This window comes from Equus caballus, chromosome 14 (genome assembly GCF_041296265.1).
Source record: "Equus caballus isolate H_3958 breed thoroughbred chromosome 14, TB-T2T, whole genome shotgun sequence".
Lineage (NCBI taxonomy): Eukaryota > Metazoa > Chordata > Mammalia > Perissodactyla > Equidae > Equus > Equus caballus.
In genome coordinates, this window is record NC_091697.1 from 18,359,367 (window position 1) to 18,378,805 (window position 19,439).

A 19,439-nucleotide genomic window follows, 5' to 3' on the forward strand; every position below is an offset into this window, starting at 1 on the left:
GCCATACCTTTCCCCTCCCACCGCTTAGAGCCCTCAGACCTGGGGGCGGGGCCTGAGGGTTCCTGCGTAAATGGGACCGGGGTATGGATCTGGGGGAGGCTTCCTAATGGAGATGTTCCGGAGAAGGGGTTCGGGGGCCCCGGCGCGCCGCCTCCACCGCAGCCGACGCGCACTCACGAAGACCCCAGCCTCGACCTACCTGAGGCGGCAGCCCCAGAGCGGCCCAAAGCCCGGGACGCGCCGGCCCACGCTGGGCCGCTGTCCCGAGACGGCGGGCGGGATCCCGGGGGCAGGTCGCCTGCCCCGCCCCCTCGCGGTGCTGGTGGCGGCGGCGGCTGATGCGGCCCCTTTAAATCCGGGCCGCCCCGCCCTGCGCCGCCGACTCCGCGGCGGCCCCGTATCCAGGCCGGGCCGCGGCTCTCGCCGCCCAGCCCAGCCCAGCGCGGCCCGGCCCGACCCGGCCAGCCCCGCCGCGGAGCCGAGGCCGCGCGCGGCGCCCGGCCGGCCCCCGCCCCGCCCGGCCCGGGCCCGCAGCTCCCCCGCCCCGGGGCCGGGGCCCCCGCCGCCCCCTGGCCCCCGCGCCCCGGCCCCGGCCCCCCGGGCCATGCGGCCTCGGCCCCGCCGGCGCCCCCCGCGCACCCGAGGAGATGAGGCTCCGCAATGGCCCCTTCCTGACGCTGCTGCTCTTCTGCCTGTGCGCCTTCCTCTCGCTCTCGTGGTACGCGGCGCTCGGCGGCCAGAAAGGTGAGCCCCCGGCCCCGGCCCCGGCCCGCCCCGCCCCGGCCCCGCACCTGGACGCCGGCCGCGCGAGGGGGTCCAGGGAGCGGCCGGAAGCCCACGCCGGCGCCCTTTCCCCGCCCGGGCGGTGCGGCAGGACGCCCCTCCCATGCTCGCCCCCACTTGTTTGCTGCCGGAATCACGAAATTCTCCCCGGCCTGCACTGGGCGGCCTGGCCGAGCAGTCGGTGGGTGCCCCGTGCGGCACTCGGCCCGGCCACTGTGAGTACAGTGATGCCGAGGTTAGGGTGGCCGCTCCCACTGGCCAGCTGGGGACCTCAGAGTTCTCAGAGAGGGACAGAGACACAAGGTCACGGAGGTGGCCGAGACTAGGTAGTCCCCAAGGTACCAGCTCCAGGCACCCGGGCAAGAGCAGGCAGTGTTTCCGAGACAGGTGTGAGGGCGCAGCCAGACATCCAGGCAGCACCCTCCACCCCAGCCCGCTGCGCCTGCTGCTCCCTGGGAACTCTGCAGCCCTCCTCCAGGACATCTGGCCCCAGGCCTCCTCCAGAGAGACCTGGGTGCTGGGGAAGCCTTGCTGTGGCTGCTGGCCTGGGGAGGGTGTGGAGGGCTTCACGACCTGCCAGCCTGGCCCGGCCACCCGTTAACTTACTTTGCTATCTCACTGGGCCATCGTCCCCCCGCCCCCCCCCCCCCCCACGAAGTTTGGTCAGGTTGGCCAGTCCACTCCTGTGGCCCTCTGAGTTTAGCTAGCACACTTGGGGCAGGGGCAGCACTGGCTGGAGTCTCTGGTGTTGGTGGAGGAGGCTGGAGCTAACGGGGGCCTTGGCCAACCGCTCTGGAGGCCTGGGCAGGCCCTGTCCACCCAGCCTGCAGTCCAGGAGGCACCGGGAAAAGCTGCTTCCTTCCTGCCCCTGGCCTTCCTGCAGGAAGCCGAAGCAGGATCCAGCTGAGGCCAGCTGCCCCCTGGCTCTCGCTTCCTGCTTCCCTGTTCCCCAGCACCACACTCAGTGAGGCTGGGGAAGGAGCCGGAGCCTGCCTGATGCTCCAGGCTCCAGCCTGCCCTGCCCAGCCTAGCCTACTGCAGTCTTCCTGTTTGGGCGGAGGCCTGGCCTGCCCTTGGGGCTCCAGGGGCCCTAAGGGGACGCCCCTAGGGCTTGGCGCAGGGAGGGTATGGCTGGGGCAGAGTTCTCTATAGCTCTGTAGATGAGGTGTGTCACCCGAGGGAGGGTGTGGCTGGGGCAAAGTTCTTTCTAGGTGGGGTATGTCACCTGGGGAGTGGCATTTTGAACCCTTAGGAGAGTGGCCACATAAGCAGACTGGCACGGAGGCCAAGGGGGGGCCATATCCAATGGGCTGGGGCACATCTGTCCCGTTGTGGGTAAAGTGACAAGCCCTTGCACCCTGTCTTCAGCCAGGGCACAGTTCCTGTGTGCCTCCTGCAGCAGCCACGTGCCCTCAGCCTGATGTCAGGAGCTGAAACGCAGGGCCCCCACCAGGACACCATCTCTAGGAGCCTGGCTGGCCACAGGGAGCCAGTGTTCCAGAGCAGTGGAGTGAGGGGGATACCAGTGACTCCATTAGGGCCCACTCTCCATGAGGGGGGCCATCCAGGAGGCCAGCACTTTAAGGGCCTGGGGACAACAAGAACACTGCCGGCCAAAGAAGTGTGGGGTTCCTTGTTCCTGGGGTGTGGAAGCCCAGGAGCCTGTGAGGCATGGCAAGGGGGTAACCTGGGCTGTCCCTGTCAAGGGCTATCATTGTTTGCAGGGACTCAGTAGGGCCAGGTCTTTAGAGGCCTCAAGAGAATTCTGAATCTGGGCTCTCATGTGAATCCTTGTCATTCTTAGTACATCTGTAGACAACTGTAGTAAGCCCACAGAGAGGCCAGACTAGCCCTTGGCTCCCACTTTGCAGTGAGTGGGGGGCTCAGCATGCACCTGGCCTGGGCACCAGTACTTAGGGGAAGGGCAGAGAAACCTGGATGTGTAGGGAAGGGAGGAAGTGGGCAGGGAGCCAGAGAGGAAGGAGGCAGCAGGAGCAGGTGGCATCCTGGAAGCCCAGGGCCAAGGGCCAGGAAGGACAGACAGGCTTTGGCAAGACGGAGCCTGGATACAGGTTTGGGGCCGACTTTCACATCTCGCTTTGGGCCAAATTTGTGCAACAGCTCCACTAGTGCACAGACTGTGGCCCTCGGCCAAGCACCTGCTGAAGGCCCGTCCCCAGGGAGGACAGCACACCCTCCAGGGGGCCAGCCTTGGCCACATGACCCTCTCCAGTGTCCAGGCTGTCCCCTCTCCTCAGTCCTGGGCCAGGCTCACCACCCAAGCAGCCCAGACTTCAGCAATGATGGACACCCTACTTGATCACTGTGAGGGTAGGTGCAAGTGCTGGGGAGGAGGTAGCTGTCTGCCCCTCTTCACGCCCAGCCCCGCTTGTGGCTTAATGGCGTCCACTACGATGGCCACAGCTGCAGTCCTTCCCTGGGGCCAGCTGCACCTGGGACCAGGCCCTCACCTCCCCCCCGCCCCGGGGTAGGAAGGTGTGGATGGAAGAATCTAAGGTCCCCTCAGTTCTAGCTCCCAGAAACTTCTGCCCCACCCCGCAGAGGCCAGGAGCACCCCCGGTCTCTGCCCCTCCCATCACTTCATCCAGCCACCTAGCCCACAAAGGTTGTGGAGTGCCAGGACGGTCTGGCAGAGCCCCGGCATAAGGCTCAGCCCATGGGAGGTCACAAAACGTGAGTTTCTACCTTTGATAGGCACGGACAGAGTAGGCCCATGACCAGAGAAGCCAGGGACGAGGTTCAAACTGGGCACCTGGCAGGCAGGGCAGGAACAGGGGCGGCCTGCTGAGGGACAGGACCTGCAGTGTTCAGGGAAATGATAGAAGGGTCAAAGCCCTCGGAAGGAAGGCTAGAATAAGGAGCAGGCTGTGCCCAGGCCTCGGGGGTCAGGGTGCTTCAGGGAAGCAGTGCCCAGCACTGCCCACCCAGCCTGCCCACTGGGGCAGGCTAAGACTGCCAGGGAGGGGGAACAGGCGGCAGTGAGGCCTTCTCACTCTCCCCCTACTTCACAGGGGGCTGCCTTGGGCTTGGCCAGTGGTACAGGGGTTGCCCCTTCAGGAGTCAGTGGCTTCACTTCACTGTGGTGGGCATTGGGGAGCAATAGGCAGGTGGGTGGAGACTCAGCCACGCAGGAGGGAGGCCACCTGCAGTGTCAAAGAGGCTCTGCATTCCCTCCTGCTGGGCTTCAGCACCTCCAGTCCCCTCTCTGTCAGTGGCTGCTAGGTTAGGCAGGGGAGTGTCCGGGGTGGCTGGCTCCCATTCAAGGGGTCAGGTTTCCAGGATAACCTGGCCTTGGAACCTTGCGCAGAGCCTCGCGGATTGGGTAACCTGACCCCCTCCCACCCAGGTTCTGAGGCACAGGTGGCCTCTGCCTTTAGCCCCAGGCAGGCAGGGAGTGGAGGGAGGCTCGCAGGAGCTGGGTTTGGAATGCCTCTCGAGGATCCGCCCTTCTCCCCCTCCCTCCTCCTAGGGGCTACCCTCTCCTCTTGCCCTGGACTTAGCACTGAGACCTTGAGACCTTGGCCCTCCAAGGCAGCTGCAGAAGGAGGTGTGGCCTGAGGTGACCAAACTTTGCCTTGGTTGTGACTTTTGGTGCACAAGGCATTCTGGAGGCTGTGACCCTACCAGGGACCAAGGAACAGAGCGCTGCCTGGAGTGGGAGAGTTCTGGAAGGCTTCCTAGACTTGGAGACTTTGACACCAGGCCTTGAAGGCTATGTGGCTATTCATTCAGCCCAGAAGAGAAAAGGGATCCCAGGCGGAAGAGACAGCATGCGTGAAGGCACAGACAGTAGACAAGGGAAAGGAGTTGTGTGTGATGGCAGATGAAATGGGCAAAGTGAGATCAGAGAAGGTGTTGAGTGCACCTCAGGCAGGGTGTTGTTTGTGACATTCTTGCTCGCTGGGCCCTGTCAGACCAGTGGAGCCAGGTACTTGCACCCTGGGAATTCCTCTCCACCATCAGGCAGTCCTACCTCTGTGTTCTCCTGGCCCACCTGCACCCCTAATGCCCGCAGCTGAGGCCCAGCCAGAGGCTCTGACATAGGTCCCCCAGGGTAGCATGCAGGCCCTTTGAGGTGGCCCAGGCCCAGCACAGGTCTCCAGAGAAGGAGGCCTCAGGACATTCAGAGCTTGTGTCCCCTCTCTGCCCACTGACTCGCTGAGTGACCCTGGGCTCATTTCTCAACTTCATTTGTTCCTCTGAGTACTGGGGGCTGCAGCTGCAGCAGCCCCCCAGGGTGTGAGACTGGTGCCCTGTGCAGAATGAGCAACCAGGGACTGACTCTGAGGACAGTGATGGATAGGCCCGGGGCTCAGTCCTACTTGGAGGTTGGGGGGGGGGGCGTCCAGGGAGGTTATCTATCCCCAGAGGGTCTTGGGGATGGGGCTGCCTGTGATCTCCGTGAAGGAGGGTGGGGAGCAAAGTGCAGAGGCTGAGAGGTGGGAGAGAGGAAGGCTGGGGGCTAAAAAGCCCCTTGAGGAAGGCTGCGTCCTTGTGCCATGGATGGGACATTGGGTGTCCCACCTCCTGGAAGGAGCAGACGCTGTAAGAAGCAGCAAGAGGAGGCTTGGGGAGCCACTCGCTGGAGAGGATTCAGTCTGAGGCTGTTCCAGCCCCTGCTTAGGATTGTCTCACCTGGGGCTGAAAGTGATCCGGCAGACCTCCTGCTTCAGATACCTCCTCAAAGGAGAAAGTGTGGGGGGGGTGGATACTGGAGAGGGCTAATCTCCCCAGTGGAGGCTCTTCTCCCCCAAGTGTGAGTGTTGGTGACCCACCTGGAACATCAGGTAGAACAGATGTAGATGGGCTGTAGCACAGATGGGCTGCAAGTGTGTGTGCTGGCACACTCAAGGGGCAGCAGGCCAGCTCCAGGCTGACAGCGTGTGTACCACGCACAGGCGATGTGGTGGACGTGTATCAGCGGGAGTTCCTGGCGCTGCGGGACCGGTTGCATGCGGCTGAGCAGGAGAGCCTCAAGCGCTCCAAGGAGCTCAACCTGGTGCTGGACGAGATCAAGAGGGCCGTGTCGGAGAGGCAGGCACTGAGAGATGGGGACGGCAACCGCACCTGGGGCCGCCTAACTGGTGAGCGGCGTTGGGGCCCAAGCGGCAGGGGAGGTGGGGCTGACCGTAGGCCGGCTGTCTGACCCGTCCCCTTGCGACCCACCAGAGGATCCACGACTGAAGCCGTGGAACGTCTCACACAAGCACGTTCTCCACCTGCCCACCGTCTTCCACCACCTGCCGCACCTGCTGGCCAAGGAAAGCAGCCTGCAGCCGGCCGTGCGCGTGGGCCAGGGCCGCACCGGAGGTAGGGGCAGGGCCGGGAGGGGCCAGAGGCGGTCGGGGGGCCTTGCCGGCGCCCTGCCCAGTTTCGACCCTCCGCGCCCCTGCAGTGTCGGTGGTGATGGGCATCCCCAGCGTGCGGCGCGAGGTGCACTCTTACCTGACAGACACGCTGCACTCGCTCATCTCGGAGCTGAGCCCACAGGAGAAGGAGGACTCGGTCATCGTGGTGCTGATCGCCGAGGCGAGTGGGCTGGGGCGTGGGGTCGGGGGGACATTCAGAGGAGGAACACGGCACAAAATCACATGAAGGAGAAATGAAAACAGAGCAACATTCCAGAGGAAAAAGCTACGAGAAGTTCAGCCGTCAGTTTCATTCACAAATTTATCGTTAAAAAGAAACATTGTAGCGCCCCCTCGTGGATATGCCAGTTACCTAGTTTGCCCTTCCCCCGCCCCGTGGACCCAGGTACCCCAAAGGGCTTTTCTGGAGGGACCCGTGGCCTCGAGGCCCAGCCTTACTTGGCCCTCAGGATGGGGGCTCACCCCCTCCGTGTGTAGGGCCATCCGAAGCTTGCCTCCTCCTCCCTAACTCCTTCTTCCAGGCCATGTGGGGAGGCAGCCAGCTTAGGGAGGGCACTTGGTCTCCCCACAGACTGACCCACAGTACACCTCGGTGGTGACGGAGAACATCAAGGCCTTGTGAGTACTGGCAGCCCCACAGAGCTAGTGGAGGGAGGGCCCTCTGCAGGGTGTGGGACAGGCAGGTGCCCGCCTCCCACACGCGATGTGCCTTTCCTCCGTGGGAAAGGGTGCTTCCCATCTTGGCTGTAAGGGGGTGGGTATGTAGAGGTGGCTCAGCCCCTCTGGAGCCTCACTGCCTCCGTAGGACAGGTGTGGTGTTGAGGGATGTCTGCCTGGTGGGCCTTAAGAAAGAGACTGGGTCTGGGTGGCTCAGCTCTGTCCCTGCTGCAGTCCCTGGGGGCTGCACACCCACTGTGCCTTCCTGTCCCCCAGGTTCCCCACGGAGATCCATTCCGGGCTCCTAGAGGTCATCTCCCCTTCCCCCCACTTCTACCCTGACTTCTCCCGTCTCCGAGAGTCCTTTGGGGATCCCAAGGAGAGAGTCAGGTACCAGCAACCCCCCCCCCCCCATGCTCTCAGCAGCTGGCCCACCTGTGCTGAGAACCCAATCTGTTGGTGTCTGAGTCCCAGGCACTTCCCTGCCAGTGCCTCTGTTTCTCCACTGGAGGACCGCCACCTGGGGAGGAGGGTGGTAGTCACCCGGGAGGTGGAGGGGTCTGAGCTCCAGAGGCCCCTCCTGGCCCACAGGTGGAGGACCAAACAGAACCTCGATTACTGCTTCCTCATGATGTACGCACAGTCCAAGGGCATCTACTACGTGCAGGTCAGCCTGAGACCCTGCCCCCCCACCTCCCTGCTGCTGGGCCTGGGTGGGGAGTCCAGCGCTACCCCGGGGCTATGCTGATTCCAAGCCCCTTCTGTCCACCACTGTGCAGCTGGAGGATGACATTGTGGCCAAGCCCAACTACCTGAGCACCATGAAGAACTTCGCGCTGCAGCAGCCCTCAGACGACTGGATGATCCTGGAGTTCTCCCAGCTGGGCTTCATAGGTGTGCCACCCCCACCCCACCCCACTGACCTGCCCAGAGCCTCTCAGTCCCGCCCACCTCCGCCTTTCTGTCCTCACCTCTCAGCCCCCTGCCCTTCACCCCAGCATCGTGCACTGTCATGCTGTCAGCCTTCGCCCAGATCGGACCCTGCATGGAGCACCCGGCGCAGCTCCTGGTCTGCTCCCACCCGCCCTCTGCATCGGGGATCTCTGCACTCACCATCCCCATTCACCCCTTTGTGCGCACGCCTGCCTGCAGCCAGCCCACAGGGTTTGCTGTGAGACCCTCCCCGGTGGCCCCCACAGGAACTAAGAGGAAGTAAAGCAGGGCAGAGCTGCCCACCCATTACCCCTTTCCACCCACTCCCACCTCCAGGGAAGATGTTTAAGTCGCTGGACCTGAGTCTCATTGTGGAGTTCATCCTCATGTTCTACCGGGACAAGCCCATCGACTGGCTTCTGGACCACATTTTGTGGGTGAAGGTCTGCAACCCTGAGAAGGACGCGGTGAGCAGGGCAGCGCAGAGGGGGCGGGGCGGTGGGGCATGCAGCCTCTAGCATGGACTGTGTCGGTGTCTCCGCGCATGACGCAGGGAGATGGCGCTGCTGCCGTAAGAAGCACTCGCCTGGAGGCAGGGCTGAGCTGAGCCCTAGGGTGTCACCCTTCCTCCGCAGAAGCACTGTGACCGGCAGAAGGCCAACCTGCGGATCCGCTTCAAGCCATCCCTCTTCCAACACGTGGGCACTCACTCCTCGCTGGCCGGCAAGATCCAGAAACTGAAGGTGAGCTCTTCCCCACTGGAACCTGGCCCGGGACCCGCAGAGCCCAGGCGGAGGCGGGGCGAGGGAGTGGCAGGGCGCGTCCAGGCCCACTCTGGCACTGCTGTCCCTCCTTGGTTGCAGGACAAGGACTTTGGGAAGCAGGCTCTGCGGAAGGAGCACGTGAACCCGCCGGCGGAAGTGAGCACCAGCCTCAAGACGTACCAGCACTTCACCCTGGAGAAGGCCTACCTGCGGGAGGATTTCTTCTGGGCCTTCACGCCCGCCGCGGGGGACTTCATCCGCTTCCGCTTCTTCCAGCCTCTGCGTCTTGAGCGGTCAGTGGCAGTACCCACAGGTCCACTTTGGAGGAGGGGCAGGGTGGCCACCAGGGTACAGGCCTCACCACACATTTCTGGACCTGCATATGTCCCTCTGTGACTCCCCGTAAATTACTTAACCTCATCATGCCCCAGTTTCCTTATCTGAAAAGTCGGCCTCATAACAGTAGCTAGCTTGTAAAGACTGAGTCAGGCATGCCCACAGGAGCTCAGCGACATTGCCCATCACCATCGTCCCTATCAGTAAGGCCCTGGTTGCCTAGCGCAGCCTCCCCCGGAGCCCACCTGCTGCCACCCAGGCCAGCCCGGCCTTTCCCTGCTGGGCGTGCCTGGCCTGCGGCAGCTCACAGGCCTGTCTGGCGCAGGTTCTTCTTCCGCAGCGGGAACATCGAGCACCCAGAAGACAAGCTCTTCAACACGTCTGTGGAGGTGCTGCCCTTCGATGTGAGTGTGAACGCTGTGGGGGTGCCCTGAGGCCTGCCCACCCCCAGCCACGGGCTTCAGCCCCTTGATTTTGCCTCCAGAATCCCCAGTCTGACAAGGAGGCCCTGCAGGAGGGCCGCTCAGCCACCCTCCGGTACCCTCGGAGCCCTGACGGCTACCTTCAGATCGGTGAGTGGGGTCAGGCCCGCAGAGGTGTGGGAGAGGCTGGGCGACAGGGGTCTTGGGACGGCCTCTCAGCGCTGCCCTCCCCCAGGCTCCTTCTACAAGGGTGTGGCGGAGGGTGAGGTGGACCCTGCCTTTGGCCCCCTGGAAGCACTGCGCCTCTCCATCCAGACAGACTCTCCTGTGTGGGTCATCCTGAGCGAGGTGAGGCGAGGCGGGGCGGGGCAGGGCGCAGGGAGCTGTTCCGAGTGGCTAGACCAGGGCGGATCTCCTAGGTCCGCTCCCCCCCCCCCCCCCCCCCCCCCACTAACCCTGAGCCCGGCTCCTCTAGATTTTCCTGAAAAAGGCCGACTAAGCCCAGGGCTCCTGAGGGTCCACTTCGGCTGGCCATGAAGCCCGAGACATGGGAGGTCGTAGCTGCTGCCCCCTGGAGTGCCAGGCCACGCACCGCCACCCCAGCCCGGGAGGTCCCGTCTGGCGCCCGCTGGCGACCTGGGCTTGCCGCTGGCCCGGAGGCCCCAGGAGCTGGTGCTGCCCCGCGCCGGGCCGCGGCAGAAGTCGGCGGCCCCCACACTGTGCCTGAGGCCGGCCCTGGAGCCAGGCCGGTGGAGAAGAGCTTTTCCCTGGGCGCCTGCTGTCTCCGGCGCGAACACTGGAATGCGTATACTACTTTCTGTGCTGTGTTTTTTATTCTTGGATACATTTGATTTTTTCACGTAAGTCCACATATACTTCTATGAGAGCGTGACTTGTAATAAAGGGTTCATGAAGTACGTGCCTCACATGGGAGCGCTCCACGGCCCCCGCCCGCGGCCATCTCGGCGGCCATGCCACCGAGGGGGACTCGCCCTCTGCGCGGTTTCGCACGTCACCATCTCCCGGGAGTGTCCGGGCCGCCCGGCTGGTCGGTAAGTGGCGGTGGAGCTGCTGCGGAACGAAGTCCGGGCGCCCAAAGCCGCCCTCTCTCCATGAGGACCCCCACCCCCGTGCGTCCCTTAGCTCCCATCATCCCGCCCCAACCTGCGGCGGCCTCTCAAACCAAAGGCGTCTCCCCGCCGCCTCGTCCCCCCTTCTTCCTGGGTCTCAGCCCTGTCCTCGTCCACAGCCCCCAAGCCTCGCTCATCTCTCCGCCCCGGGTCTCTGACATATTTTAGGGTCTCCGGCCCATCTGGAGGCCTTTGCACACGCTGTTACCCTGCTTGGAAAGCTCTCCTCTGCCGGCTCGGCTACAAGTCGCCTCTTTAGGGGCACTCTGTCGACCACCTTCCCAGGGTCCGGTCCCCCGAGGCACCCGGACGTTTCTTTCAGAGCGCCTATCACGACTACACCGACCACCTTCGACGTCCCCATGGCTTCACGGGCAGGGTGCCCCGACACCTATTCTGTTCTAGACGCCCGGGACCGAGGGGTGACAAAATAAAAAGGTCCGTAGTGTTGTGAAGGCCAGGAGACAAGGAATAGGGCGGCTGAGGGTCAGTGGAGGGCAGGCCTCCGAGGAGGGCCACAGGAGATCAGAGCGCTGACCTCGGCGGGAAAGGGTGCCCGCTGGTCGGTCGTGAGCGGGGCGGTAGAGAAGCGGCTCGAGCTCAGGTCCCAGGGAAAGGCCCCTCTCCTTCCGCGCCCGCGCCCCTGCCGCCCCCGGGAAACCCGCCTGGCTGCTGCGACCCCTCCAGGCTCCACAGCCTGCAGGGCGCGAGCCCCTCCAACCCAGAGAGCGCATCCAGGGTCCGGTCACAGGCACTTTAATTCGAGGCTGGAAGGCGGGGGCGAGCACCCCTCCCCCGCCGTCCAGGAGGCCCGGGCTCCCCAGTTCCGCCGACCCGGCGTCCTCCATCTCAGGCCCTGGGCAGCACGGTGCGGAGCCGTCCGAGGAGCGCGGCGCGCAGCGCGGCCGGGACGAAGTGGGCGAGCAGGCCGAGCGCCGCCAGCGCCAGCAGCAGCCAGAGCGCGCGCGCGCTCGCGTACAGCGGGGCCAGCCTGCGGGCGGTGCTCAGCGGGGGCGGGGCTCGGCGGGGCGGGGCTCCGCCGGCCGCTCCCCGAGGGGCCCGCCTCCCGCCGGCCTCCCCGGCCCGCCGTCAAGTCCCGGTCCACGAGCAGCCTGCCCCCGCCCCGCGCTCCCTCCCGGAGCCCCGCCCGGGCCCTCACCTTTGCTGCGGCGAGCGCGCGTAGCCCTGAAAGTAGCGGAGGCGTGCCAACAGGTAGACCAGGCCGCACAGGGCCGCCGCACCTGGGAGCGGGGCGGGCGGGGCGCCGTGAGCACGCTGGCGGGCCCCTGGGGCTCCGGTGCGTGCCCCTGCCCCGTGCCCAGACCTTCGTGAAAGAAGATGCCGGCGACCCAGAGCGTGGCGACGAACAGCGGGAAGTACTCGCTGCAGTTCACTCTGCGGGGCGGGGCGGTGTGAGGGCGCGGCCGGGGGGCCTCGGACCCTGCCCCGCCCGGGACACGCACCTTCCCGCCCCGCGCCCTCTCGCCGCGCCTCACTGGGCTCGGTAGACGCGCTCGAACTCGGGCGGGCCGGTGGTGAGCGGCGGCGACACGCGGAAGAGCCTCCGCGCCGAGATCACCTGCAGGGAGAAGTAGGCTGGGGGCGAAGCGGGGCGGGAGTCAGGTCTGGCCGCCCAGACGCCTGCAGCCTCCCCCAGGCCCTGCCTCCAGCCCGGCCCTGCACCTTCTCTTCTCCTCCCTTCTGCAGCTGACCTCGTCACGACTCCCCTTTAAAGCTCTCCCAAGGAAACTTCCCGCCCCTGCTCGTCTCCGGCCTTGCCCAGTGTCCACGACGCTCAATGGGGAGGGCAGGGTGCGGGCCTTGGGTGCATTGTCAGTGTAGGAGGAAAATGATAGTCACAGGCACACCTGCCCAGGGGCGGGGCTGCCCGGGACTTTGCTCCTGCAAATCATTTGACTAGCAAAACAGAGGCAAATACCCAGTTCCCACTCTCTAGGCAAGGACCTTCTCTTTGGGGCCCCCCAGGCAGGGAGTGCCACCAGGGCCTGAGGCAGAACTGGCTGCTTCCTTCCAGGTGTTGGGGAGCACACACCCTGTGGCTGACAGTCCCTGGTCTGCCACCTACAGAGCCCACCAGGAAGGACCTCCTGACCCTGGTTCAGGCCAGGGTCTCTCAAGCCTGGATCCCTGTGCCTCCAGACTGTCGCATGGGCTCCTGCCTCAATTTCTCTGTTCAGGCGCTCTGGACCCTTGCCTAAATCTGACAGGCTTCCTCTCTTCTGCCCCCAGGTGGTTGCAGCTGGAAGTTTTCCAGTCCAGCCCCAAGCCCCTAGGGTTCTGCCGCCCTCCATTACAGCTTTTCTTTTTTCACTTTTAGATTTTTTATTTTTTTTCCTTTTTCTCCCCAAAGCCCCCCGGTACATAGTTGTATATTCTTCGTTGTGGGTCCTTCTAGTTGTGGCATGTGGGACGCCGCCTCAGCATGGTTTGATGAGCAGTGCCATGTCTGCGCCCAGGATTCAAACTGACAAAACCCTGGGCCGCCTGCAGAGGAGCGGCCGAAATTAACCACTGGGCCACGGGACCAGCCCCTCCATTACAGCTTGAGTGGGTGCTGAGGGTGGGCTGGCCCCACGGGAACTCTGTAGGCAAGGACCCTTGACCCCAGGGCAGGCCCCCACCACACACAGCCCTAATGCTAAGTGTCCCCCACTGTCTTGTACGTGCTGTGCTCTGGAGCCCTCGGTGCCAGGCCCTCTGCAGACATGTCTCATCCAAGTGCACTGAGGGCGCCAAGGGCAGCCATGCCAGCACAGTGTAGGGTCTGGAGGGGGCCCTGTGGCAAATGAGGAGGGGCTGAGGGCCAAGCTTGTTGGCGTGGCTGGCGGTGAAGTCAGCCTGTCTGCTTGGCCCCTGCAGGGCCCCGGTCCCGGGCTGTGCCTTGTCCTAGCCCATAGACTGTGCAGCAATGGTATCCCAAATAGCAGAGCTGTCTGGCTGACGAATGAGTTCTCTAGGGCCAAGCTGAGATGGGCATCAAGCAGGCAACTTTGGGGGGCCTGGGGAGCAAGTTCCAACCCTGTCCATCTCCACGTGGTCCCAGCATGAAGAGGGTGCCTTTGAAGGCAGGGCTGGGGAACGGGCCTTCTTGCTGGGACACCCAGAGAGCGGGCAGCTGGTGGGGGCAGGGACTGGCCGGAGCAGGGCTACTCCAGGCCCATGGCTGTCCCACTTCTGTACCCAGCACCACACCACCTGTTCATCCAGGCACACCTCCCAGGGCCTACAGCCCAACACAGCTGGGTGCCCCACCTGCTCTCTGAAAGCCCCCTATCCTCCTCCGGGGTTCTTTATGCTGGTCTAGGGGCCACCACCCCACCCCCAAGCCAGGCATCTGGCATGCCTACCTCAATCGTCCCTAGGGGCATTTTTCCATCACTCCCCCTTTCAGCCTGGTCCCTGCCCAGGGTTTCGAAGTTCATCCTGCAGACGGCTCTCCAGGGCTTCCCCCCTCCCCTAGGAAAGTGCAAGCCCTCAGCCCTGGTGCATCCCAGCCTCCGGTGGTGGGGTCAGAAGAGCTTGGGCGCCAGGAGTCTGGTCTGGGGGCCCTGCCTCTACCCTCATCTGGGCCTGTGCCCTCCAGCACCTCCCCAGGGTCTGGAAGGCAGAAGGCAGGCTGCAGGCGTGTAAGGCCCACCCACCTTGCTGCAGGACTCCCAGGAGGGTGACAGCAGCCAGAAGAGCCACCTCGTCTTTCATGGTGCCCGCAGCTCTGTGGGCCCAGCTGGCGTGTGAGAGGGCTGGCTACTGAGCTCCTTTCAGCCCCCGTGTGCTGCTCAGAGTGGAGGCTGGCCCAGGAGAGGAAGAGTGGCTCGTTCTCCTCGCCTCTTCTCGGGAGAGGGGGAGGTAGGGGAGTGGGGGAGGGGCATGACGGTGACCAAAGAGCCAGGGAGCCCAGGCAGGCTGGGCGGGCGGAAACAGGGTCAGACAGCCTGGGCAGGAGATAGCAACCAGCTGGGGACAGCCCGGCCACTTCCTCCCAGTCCTTGTCCCTTTTGAGCCTAGCCCTTTGCTGGCAGAACCCAGCCTGTGCACCCAGGCACGCTCCAGCCGAGTATGTCCAGCTGCCACGCCGTCCCAATGTCCCTCAGGCCCTGCACCTTCAGCAGGTCCCAGTTGGCCCTCCATTCCTCCCTTTCTCCTGGGTCTGGTCCCAGGAAACTAGGGGCTGCTGCCTGAAGCCCCCACTGCCAACACTTCCCATCTATCACCAGGTCCCACACATTCTCAAATCCACCCCCATTGCCACCTTCCAAGCCCCACCCTGCCCCAGTCATCTCTCACCTGGGCACAGGTCGCAGGCTCCTCAGGAGCTCCCAGCCTTGACCCCCCCCAACGGCCCCCGCAACTGATACACACGCACTTCTCTGTTTCCCCTCCCCCAGCCAGGGCTGTTTTGTAACATGCAACTCTGACTGAGGGCATCCGGGCACCAAGACCACACTGGGCACAGCCATGTCCTTACTCCTCACCAGGAAACCTGGTGTCCACCAGCCTCACAGCTACCTGTGCTCCATGCACAAGGGCCATCCTGAAGGCTGCCCGGCTGGCCTGACAGGGTGAGTCACCCCCTTCAGGATGGCTGAACCCATCCTCTTCCAGGCCTCTGATGCCAGAACAGTCACCTGCTGTTTCTGCCTGCCCAGCATCCCTGCTTCCTGAGGCCCTGACCCTCCCCACATTCAGGTCCTGTGGCCTGGACTAAGCTGCCTCCCGCCCCTCCCAGGCCTGTGGGATGGACATGTGAACCAAAAATGACTGTGTGAAACAAGGCTGACTCAAGATGGTGAGATGCAGTTCTGGAAACTTCCTTAGAACTCTGGGAAAGGGAGCTAGGAGTGGAGAGGGAGATAACCGAGGGTCCACTGGTATGCCCTCGCCACCTTGAGTAGGATGGAGCCAACATGGGGCCATGCTGCAAGGAGAGAAGTGGCTCATGTCCTAGAGCCCTGGGGCCACCACGCCTGGAACCCCCCCCTGGCTGTTTAGCCGTTCCGTTTTATAAGATGACCACTTCTCCTTTTGGCGCAAGCTGGCTTGAGACCAGTTTTGGTCAGTGGTGGCAGAGTCCAGACTGATACACAAGCACAGGCAGAAGGCGGCGAGGCCCCAAGAAAGCACAGGCCATGCTGTGGGAGGGATGGGTCCTCGGGGCTACTGCTACAGCACCTGGTCCTGGGCCACTGAGGTGCCCTGGTGCCCCCTGGCTGGTCACTCTGGGAGTTCGCCATACATCAGGGTCGTGTGACCTCTGGAACTCCGCCCTAGCCTCCCACTTGGCCTCCTTCCTTGCTGTGTCCAAACCGAGGTTCCAGCCTGAGGGCTTTGCTGCCTGCTGGGTTCCCCGAGAACCCCTTTTCCCCTCTCATCACCTGGTGGATGCCCAGCGAATGCCCTTTGGCCATCACCACCCCAGGGACCCAGCTACTCCCCAGCTGGGGGCTCTGCGGGTTCCTCTGGGGTAGGGCCGGGTCTCCATGTCTGTGCTCTGCTTTAGACGAGGCCTGACAGTGGTGGAAGTAGCTGCTCAGTGATGGAGAAATGACTCGGAAACAGGAGTGCCTGAGAGCAGATGACAGACGCGTCCTCAAGACCCTGCTCTGTCCACTCAGCCCCCTTCCTCCCTGAAAACTGTCCTGACTACAGCCCCCTACTCTGGTCTCCCCTCCAGCCCCAGCCAGGCCGTCCTGAAGGGTGGGACATATGCCAATGGGTGGGCTGTGTGCCAGCATGATTGCGTGAACCATGCGTGTCCACATGCCCTGATGCCCGTCAGTCAACACAGCGTGCGCCCCGGTGTCTCAGGGCCCCTAGTTTGCAAGTGTCTCGGAGCTCGTCCATGGGCTCCGAGTGTGTTCAGGCCCTCCTCTCTGCCAGGTTCTCATTTCCTCCAAGGCCTAGACACCCTCCCTTCTGAGCTTATCCCCTTCTGCCCTGGCGACAGGAAGCTGGAGCCTAACATCAGCAGCTTCTGAGGAAATCCCTGGGCAGATGTCCCGGAGAGGACTGGGGTCTCAGCCCCCGGAGCCTCCCAGGCCCCTTGGTCTGCACCTGCCTCCCTCTGAGCTTGCCTGGCCTCTCAGGTCCTTGCCGGGGCTGGGCCTGCTGAGGCTGACAGAGGGCCAGCCTGCAGTCCTCCAGGCACAGGCCACCCACCTGTCCTCCTGTGCAGCCCTGAGGTGCCAACATCACAAGGGCAGTGAGAAAGCCCCTCCCTGAGCCCCTACAGGATGTGCCTCTGTGACGTGGGACCCACACCCTCTGTGCTACAGCTCCTACATGGCCCTGAGGAGCCTTCTGGAAGCTGAGCTCGCCAAGGAGCTCTGGGGAGTGGAAAGGCCAGCAGAACTGTTATGTTGAAGAGACACCACAACTTTAGTGCAATAGAACATCATAAGCAGCACAACCCAGAGCCTAAGCTTGAATTTAAAATATATATATATTTTGAAATTATTTTACTTCCAAAACAAGTTGCAAAAATAGTACACAGTTCCAATATACTCTTCACGCAGCTGCCTCTAATGTTAAAATCTTGTATAACCATAATCCGATTATGTAAATTAAGAAATTAACATTGGATACAATTCTGTCAGCTGCACTACAGATCTTATTCAAATTTCACCAGTTGTCCTACTAAAATAGTACAAAGACCTCGAAAACATTATGCTAAGTTGTGCCAGACACAAAAGACCACATATATGATTCCCTTTGTATGAAATGTCCAGAGAAGGCAAATCGATAGAGACAGAAAACAGATCAGTGGTGCCTGGGGCTGGGAGGGTGAAGGATCTTATCTGGGTGATGAAAATGTTCTAAAACCAGGTTATGGCGATATTTGCACAACTTCGTAAATTTACTAAAACTTATTGAATTGTACACTTAAAATGGGCAAATTTTATGATATATGAATTATATGCCTCAATAACCTTCTTTTTTTTTATTTTAAAGGTTTCATTTTTTTCCTTTTTCTCCCCAAAGACCCCTGGTACATAGTTGTGTATTTTTAGGTGTGGGTCCCTCTAGTTGTGGCATGTGGGATGCCGCCTCAGCACGGCTTGATGAGCGGTGCCGTGTCCGCGCTCAGGATTTGAACCGGCAAAACCCTGGGCGGCCGAAGCAGAGCATGCGAACTTAACCACCCGGCCACAGCAAAGTTGTTCTTAAACATTGTGCAAAGAATGCTTGTGTACCCTTCACCCATCTTCCGCAAATGTTAGTATGTTATACAATCACGCATAATGATTAAAATCAGGAGAGTAACATTGATCCAAGACTATTAACTAATCTACAGACCTTATCCAAATTTCTACAGTTGTCCCATAATGTCCTTTTTCTGGTCCAGGATCATGTATCCTTAGTCTCCTTCATTCGGGACCATTGGATGTTTGCTCAGTCTGTCTTCGCCTTTCATGATCTCGTCACTGTTGAGGAACACCAGTAGTTCTTTTGTAGAATGGCTCTCAATTTTGTTTGTCTGATGTTTTACGTGATTAGACCGAGGTTCTTCATTTTTGGCAAAAATGCCCTAGAAGTCATGTGCCCTTCTCAGTGCGTCACATCAGAAGGAACATGGCATCCACACGTCCAATCACAACCCTAACTTTCTACACAAGGAAACAACACCTCTGATGATGGCAGGTCTTGCTCCTGACTGAACACACCCTGTCCCCAGCCCATGCTCCACCTTGTGGAGTCACCTTGAAGATTGCTGGCTCTGACCTCAGCCCTCTTCAGCCTGATGGCATTCAGGTGCCTAGAGTCCACCATGTACCCCCAGGACCCTTGAGCACGCTTCCCTGGCAGCTGTTGTCCCTCTCTGTTTTCCATGTTAGGTTTCTATCTCCCCACCCTTACAGAAGGGTCTGGGAGGAGATGGCTGTCCTCTGCCTGGTCCCCTGGCCCCATAAGTAGTAGATGCTTAAAGAAACACACCTATGAATGAGCGACTGAACGATGGCCCGGCTGGCCTGGTTCCCCTCCCTCCACCCTTCCCCTGGAAACCACTGAACGTTTTACTGTCTCAGAATGGCATATGGTTGGAATCATACAAAATGCAGCCTTTTCAGACTGGCTTCTTTCACTTAGTGATACGCATTTAAGTTTCCTCCGCATCCTTTCATGGCTTGATAGCTCATTTCTTTACAGCATTGAATAACATGCCATTGTCCGGAGGTACCACAGTTTATTGATCCATTCATCTACTGAAGGACATCTTGGTTGCTCCCAAATTTTTGCAATAATGAACAAAGCTACTACAAACATTGTGTGCAGGTTTTTGTGTGGACATAAGTTTTCAACTCATTTGGGTAAATAGCAAGGAGCGTGATTGCTGGATTGTATGGTAAGCTTTGTAAGTTATGTATGTAAGTTTTGTAAGAGACTACCAACTTCTTTTCCAAAGTGCCTATACCATTTTGCATTCCCACCAGCAATGAATGAGAGTTCCTGTCACTCCACATCTTCACCAGCATTTGGTGTTGTCAGTGTTCTGGAATTCGGCCATTCCAGTAGATATATAGTGGCATTTTTTTTTTCCTGAGGAAGATTTGACCTGAGTTAACATCTGTGCCAGTCTTCCTCTATTTCGTGTGTGGGTCACTGCCACAACATGGCTGCTGACAAGTGGTGTAGGTCCACGCCCAGGAACCAAACCTGGGTGGCCGCCAAAGCCGAGTGTGCCGAACTTAACCAGTAGGCCAGGGGGCTGGCCCCTCATTATTGTTTTAATTTGCTTTTCTCTAATGACATATCATACAGAGCATCTTTTCATGTGCTTATTTTCCATCCACATATCTTCTTTGGTGAGGTGTCTGTTCAGGTTTATTGTCTATTTTTAAATTGTTTTTTTTTCTTATTGTTGAGTTTTAAGAGTTCTTTGTATATTTTCAATAACAGTCCATTATCAGATATGTCTTTTGCAAACTTTTTTCGAAGTCTGTGGTTTGTCTTCTCATTCCCTTGATAGCGTCTTGTGCAGAGTAGTAATTTTTTTTGAGGAGGAGG

General features: G+C 61.0%; 2 protein-coding genes across 5 annotated transcripts; one reads left to right on the top strand and one right to left on the bottom strand.

Moving 5' to 3' along the window:
* The first annotated feature begins 572 nt into the window (after positions 1–572).
* Positions 573–10,202, top strand: MGAT4B (alpha-1,3-mannosyl-glycoprotein 4-beta-N-acetylglucosaminyltransferase B). Of its 3 annotated transcripts, none has more exons than XM_023617023.2 (15): positions 573–744; positions 5,703–5,888; positions 5,974–6,114; positions 6,200–6,333; positions 6,745–6,791; positions 7,107–7,220; positions 7,422–7,497; positions 7,610–7,724; positions 8,100–8,230; positions 8,399–8,506; positions 8,627–8,820; positions 9,189–9,267; positions 9,328–9,435; positions 9,521–9,633; positions 9,761–10,202. In XM_023617023.2, exons 1-14 carry the CDS (start codon positions 648–650, stop codon positions 9,626–9,628), a joined length of 1,638 nt encoding a protein of 545 aa, XP_023472791.1. In that variant the 5' UTR covers positions 573–647; the 3' UTR covers positions 9,629–9,633; positions 9,761–10,202. The 3 variants fall into 3 exon arrangements, with proteins under 3 accessions (XP_023472791.1, XP_023472792.1, XP_023472789.1); XM_023617024.2 differs by having other exon boundaries at positions 9,357–9,435; XM_023617021.2 differs by having other exon boundaries at positions 574–744; positions 9,348–9,435.
* Positions 10,203–11,155: 953 nt separating this feature from the next.
* Positions 11,156–14,283, bottom strand: LTC4S (leukotriene C4 synthase). Of its 2 annotated transcripts, none has more exons than XM_070233714.1 (5): positions 14,078–14,283; positions 11,912–11,994; positions 11,740–11,810; positions 11,575–11,656; positions 11,156–11,406 (listed from the first exon to the last, which is right to left on the bottom strand). In XM_070233714.1, exons 1-5 carry the CDS (start codon positions 14,133–14,135, stop codon positions 11,161–11,163), a joined length of 540 nt encoding a protein of 179 aa, XP_070089815.1. In that variant the 5' UTR covers positions 14,136–14,283; the 3' UTR covers positions 11,156–11,160. The 2 variants fall into 2 exon arrangements, with proteins under 2 accessions (XP_070089815.1, XP_023472793.1); XM_023617025.2 differs by having other exon boundaries at positions 11,912–12,011; positions 14,078–14,278.
* Positions 14,284–19,439: the final 5,156 nt, after the last annotated feature.

What these genes read in the sequence shown, in the direction of transcription:
- MGAT4B (XM_023617021.2), top strand. Translation starts at nt 648, where the DNA reads ATGAGGCTCCGCAATGGCCCCTTCCTGACGCTGCTGCTCTTCTGCCTG. An exon ending in CTCCCAGCTGGGCTTCATAG is followed by an intron (nt 7,725 to 8,099) that starts GTGTGCCACCCC and finishes TCCCACCTCCAG; the next exon opens with GGAAGATGTTTAAGTCGCTG. An exon ending in GCAACCCTGAGAAGGACGCG is followed by an intron (nt 8,231 to 8,398) that starts GTGAGCAGGGCA and finishes CTTCCTCCGCAG; the next exon opens with AAGCACTGTGACCGGCAGAA.
- LTC4S (XM_070233714.1), bottom strand. Translation starts at nt 14,135, where the DNA reads ATGAAAGACGAGGTGGCTCTTCTGGCTGCTGTCACCCTCCTGGGAGTC. An exon ending in GAGCGCGTCTACCGAGCCCA is followed by an intron (nt 11,811 to 11,911) that starts GTGAGGCGCGGC and finishes CCCGCCCCGCAG; the next exon opens with AGTGAACTGCAGCGAGTACT. An exon ending in GCGCGCTCGCCGCAGCAAAG is followed by an intron (nt 11,407 to 11,574) that starts GTGAGGGCCCGG and finishes CACCGCCCGCAG; the next exon opens with GCTGGCCCCGCTGTACGCGA.